This window comes from Acyrthosiphon pisum, chromosome A1 (genome assembly GCF_005508785.2).
Source record: "Acyrthosiphon pisum isolate AL4f chromosome A1, pea_aphid_22Mar2018_4r6ur, whole genome shotgun sequence".
NCBI classification, from domain to species: domain Eukaryota; kingdom Metazoa; phylum Arthropoda; class Insecta; order Hemiptera; family Aphididae; genus Acyrthosiphon; species Acyrthosiphon pisum.
Window position 1 is genome coordinate 98242954 of NC_042494.1, and position 4152 is coordinate 98247105.

The window sequence follows — 4152 nt, forward strand, 5'->3', positions numbered from 1 at the left end:
TAAATTGGTTTGACGTTGTATTAAAATTTAAAATACTCTTTAAGTTTTAAAATTATATTTTATACATATTGATATTACACAAATAACTAAAACAGTTTAGAATGATCCATGTTCTCCAGTGGTTCTATCGAAATCTAAAAGTGTATAACAGATAAGTAAATAATGGACAATTTAAAAAGAACTAAAAAAAAAGGAATGATTAAATATTAACAAATAACTTATGATTAATTTTTCATTTCTCTTCAGTATCGGCATTACTGTATTAAATTTCCCTGAAAAAAAAAAAATATATGAATAAATATAATATAATTGTTTAAAAATAAACAAGATTTCATACCCATTCGCGGGCCATTATTAGAATTGTATGTTGATTTAATTTTGGCCCAACTAGTGGATTCATTTGAGCCATATAACAACACAACCAACTAAAAAATAACACATAATTATTATTATAAAATTGTAGCTCAATATGCATAAAATTAAATCTTGACTAATAAAAACAAATCAAAAAAAGTGGATAAGTGGATGTCACTCTGCTGTACAGTAAATTACAAGTGGTTCATTGTAATGGATGGTGTTAAATTGGAATTCAATGATATAATATCATTGTATAAGAAAAATGATTCTGAGTGAAAACGGTCAGTCAGCCTATGATATTACTAAGTATATTTGATGATATTAAAGTGAATAAAGTAATTTATATATAACCAATTTACGTGGAATCTTGTTTTAAATTTTCAATACTTAGCTATAAAAGTTAAACATCTATTACATTTTTAAGTACAAAATAATTATTACATTTTAAATTTGATAAATTTTGTTATTGGTTATAAAAAAAATTGTGATTATGGATTTTTAATTTTTTTCATCTGCCTTTGAAACAATTTATTAGGAGCCTTCTATTAAATTGCCAAGCTTCTTTAACCAACAAATAATATTTTATTGATATTTATAGAAAAAAAAACTAAAAAAAAATGGAAACTGAAAATGTCCGTAAACAGCTCAAAGTAAGTCAAAATATTTGGAAAATGTTATGGTGTGGTATGTTATCTCGAAGACAGATTTTGCGCATAAATTCCCGTTTTTCCTTAATTTTTCTTTTGTTTTTTTCGTCGCTTTTGAAAACTACTGGGAAACCTTTGACCCCCCCAAAGTACCAACTAGATTCACTTTCCTATCAGAAAAAATACTGTTGAAGAAAATCTAAGCATTTTTACTGTCCTAAATAGGGTGATGAAAGACACAAAAAAAAAAAATAAATAAATAAATAAAAACACATCAATGTAAAATCGCTCCGCTCAGATCTAAAATGACATTGAAATATCATATCAATGCAATACTTTCACCACATTTAATATAAACCAAAAAAATTGTGATACACCTAACTTATAACTATCTATATTATTTAAGTAATATACATTATATTTAATAGAGTACTGCACAAATTTGTTTATACTATTGTAATTGAAAAAAAAACATTTAAAAATATAAAATGATATATTTATTACATCAAAAATTTTTTAATGATTTCCACTACGATCTTTTTAGCCTAGAGCCATGAGCTAGTTAATAGTACATAAGCATATAAATTTACGGTTGACGGCAATCATATGACGTGGTAGTAATGATCAACTATGGACGCCAGTTGCAAAAGTATAAAATTTGAGAATTATAGTTCACCTCCGATCATATGGCAGTCAACAAGTTAGACCTAGGTATGAATTTCTCTCTTTTGAATACTGTATACTGTATTAATAAAATGATATATAGATCCTTTTAGTCCTTAATTCATCTAATGTGTAATAGGTACATTTCAATCTCTTCTAATATATGTTTTTGACACTTAGAATCTAGGTTAGTAAATTGTACGCCTCCTCCCAACTAAAAATTAATCTGAAGGGAAGTCATTACATTCAGAATTAAACCATAATATGTATGTTACAACAGGAGAAAATAGAATATTAACATTATATTATTATTTATTATAAAGTGAGACAAAACTGTCTTTTTTTCTAATAACTGAAAAACATAATTTATTTTGAGTTTAAATTGTAATAAAAAATAACTGTGAAACACAATGTATTTCTACTTCTTTATTTGTATTTAAACCTTATACTCGAATGTAATGAAGCTTAGTGTATAGCGTAACAATGCACGGTAGCAAAGTCAGGAGGAGTTTTGGGTGTTTGAACACCCCCCATCGGCTGTATTTATACACAAAATATATGTACTATATCAGGGCTTGGTGCGTTATCCAAATTTTAATGGCATGCAAAAATATTTTTATTTCATTGTTCAATATTTTATAGTTTCATTTAATTGAAAAAAATATATACAGTCAAAAATGATAAATTTTACACTCAATATTTGCTTGAACATCCAGTTCATCTTTTTTTCCAAAATCAATGAATTCAATCAAATCAAATCTGAGAAAAAATACATTGATGGATAAAGCTAAATGCGTTACTTATGTTTTGATAAAAAATTTAAGACCAAAAAAAAATACATGACTGATATAAGGTATCATATTTTTTTTTAAAAACTAAACGACTAAAAAGTATAGTTTCCAAGAAAAAAATGTTAAGAGGGTGCTACACCCGAATGCGTGCTCTTTGTCTTATAAATGCATAACATAGCAAATTGTACGCTCAGCAGTTTGTGTTTAGCTCTGTTAGTTTAAAAATTAGAGTAAATTGACTTATTATAAAATTTAAAGCAAGTTAAGAGTATTTTAAAATTGTAAAATGTTTGTGCATTTTGTATGACTTACTTTAAAATTAAAATATAAAAAAAAAACCTATGAAGATCACTAGATAATATTCTTACTTCTAAATTTGATGAGTGGGCATCACTCTAATTCTTAAACTAAAAGAGCTAAACGTGATCTGACGAGGGTAATATTTGCTATGTTTTACGTTTGTAGGACAGACAGAACATACGCGGGTGTAATGCCCTCATCAATAGGCACGTAATGTTTTTCTAAAACTTCAGTTGTAAAATGTTAGCATTTGAAAAAAGTTAGCATTTGAAAAAAGGTTTACAACCCCAGTACTATAATATATATGATTCAGGTATCTATTTAATGTTTAATATTATTAATATGAAGACTGATGACTACAATGGAAAATTATAACCATTCCCCCCTCACCCACCTAAAAAAATTCTGACTACACACCTGAACGAACATTTATATAGGTAAATATAATAAAATAGATTAAAGTATTACAATAAAAATGATTGATATAATATATCTTGTTCATTAATAATTACTTTATAACTAGTTATGTAAAGCTTATCATACTCACAACAAATAACAGGTTGCTGCTGTCATCATCAACACAAGTTGTTGAACACTAAAAAAAAACCACAATAACTGTAACTTATAGCATTGTTTAACAAATGCGACTAAAATTTAATTACCCTCGATCTGGTCCTTTAGGAATGATGAATGGCAACACAATGCCGACCACACCCCAGAAAGCAGTGAAAATTAAAACTGGTAAAGCGGCAGCTCCCATGATTACAGTATTGCCCGATATGCTAAAAAAAGAAGATAATATATACAAATTATTAACAAAATATCACGATTATCGGTAATATTCTATGACCTGAAACCTACATCTACCCATAAATAAATATTATGAAGGATAGGTTAGTAGTAAAAGATAACGGTCCCGGGTAAGAACATTGAATCCTTAACAAATTAAATTCATACCTTACCTTTATATTATATTAACGTCTAAAAACGAGTGGCAACGTTCAGTGATCGTTTGGTAAAATTATTCGTACAAAACGCACAAAGTACGTTCAAAACTTCAAGTAGCGCTCGAAGATCAAGATTCGAGGCCTCGGATTTGGAATCAGAAAATAGATAGTTGTGTTGTGAAATTGTATTCATATAACGCCTTAATAATTAATGTTATCATAATTTCAATATCACCACAATTTTCCAATCCAGCTGCTGATAAAATGTCACAGACTATATAGAAGTATGTGTAAAATGTGCACATCTTTGACGAAAATCCGATAAATTATATTCTCCTTGAATAAAAATTGTTATAATATATTTGAGTTTGCCGTGAGATGTCACTATATGTTTATACATTTATATTAATCACATATTATTATTATTATATATTGTGCAATCGACGT

At 27.4% G+C, this 4152-nt stretch overlaps 1 protein-coding gene across 1 annotated transcript; it reads right to left on the bottom strand.

Annotated features, from left to right (window-relative positions):
- LOC100571036 (V-type proton ATPase subunit e 2) lies at window positions 1-3897 on the bottom strand. Its single transcript, XM_003242084.4, has 5 exons — window positions 3721-3897; window positions 3421-3540; window positions 3306-3353; window positions 338-425; window positions 1-272 (listed from the first exon to the last, which is right to left on the bottom strand). The coding sequence occupies exons 2-5, from the start codon at window positions 3516-3518 to the stop codon at window positions 255-257; spliced, it is 252 nt and encodes an 83-aa protein (XP_003242132.1). The 5' UTR covers window positions 3519-3540; window positions 3721-3897; the 3' UTR covers window positions 1-254.
- Window positions 3898-4152: the final 255 nt, after the last annotated feature.

Bases quoted from the DNA above. Each gene is read 5' to 3' on its own strand.
- LOC100571036 (XM_003242084.4), bottom strand. From the start codon at position 3,518: ATGGGAGCTGCCGCTTTACCAGTTTTAATTTTCACTGCTTTCTGGGGT. The intron at 3,354-3,420 runs GTAATTAAATTT...GTTTTTTTTTAG, and splicing joins CCTAAAGGACCAGATCGAGG to TGTTCAACAACTTGTGTTGA. The intron at 426-3,305 runs GTGAGTATGATA...GTTATTTTTTAG, and splicing joins GCAGCAACCTGTTATTTGTT to TTGGTTGTGTTGTTATATGG.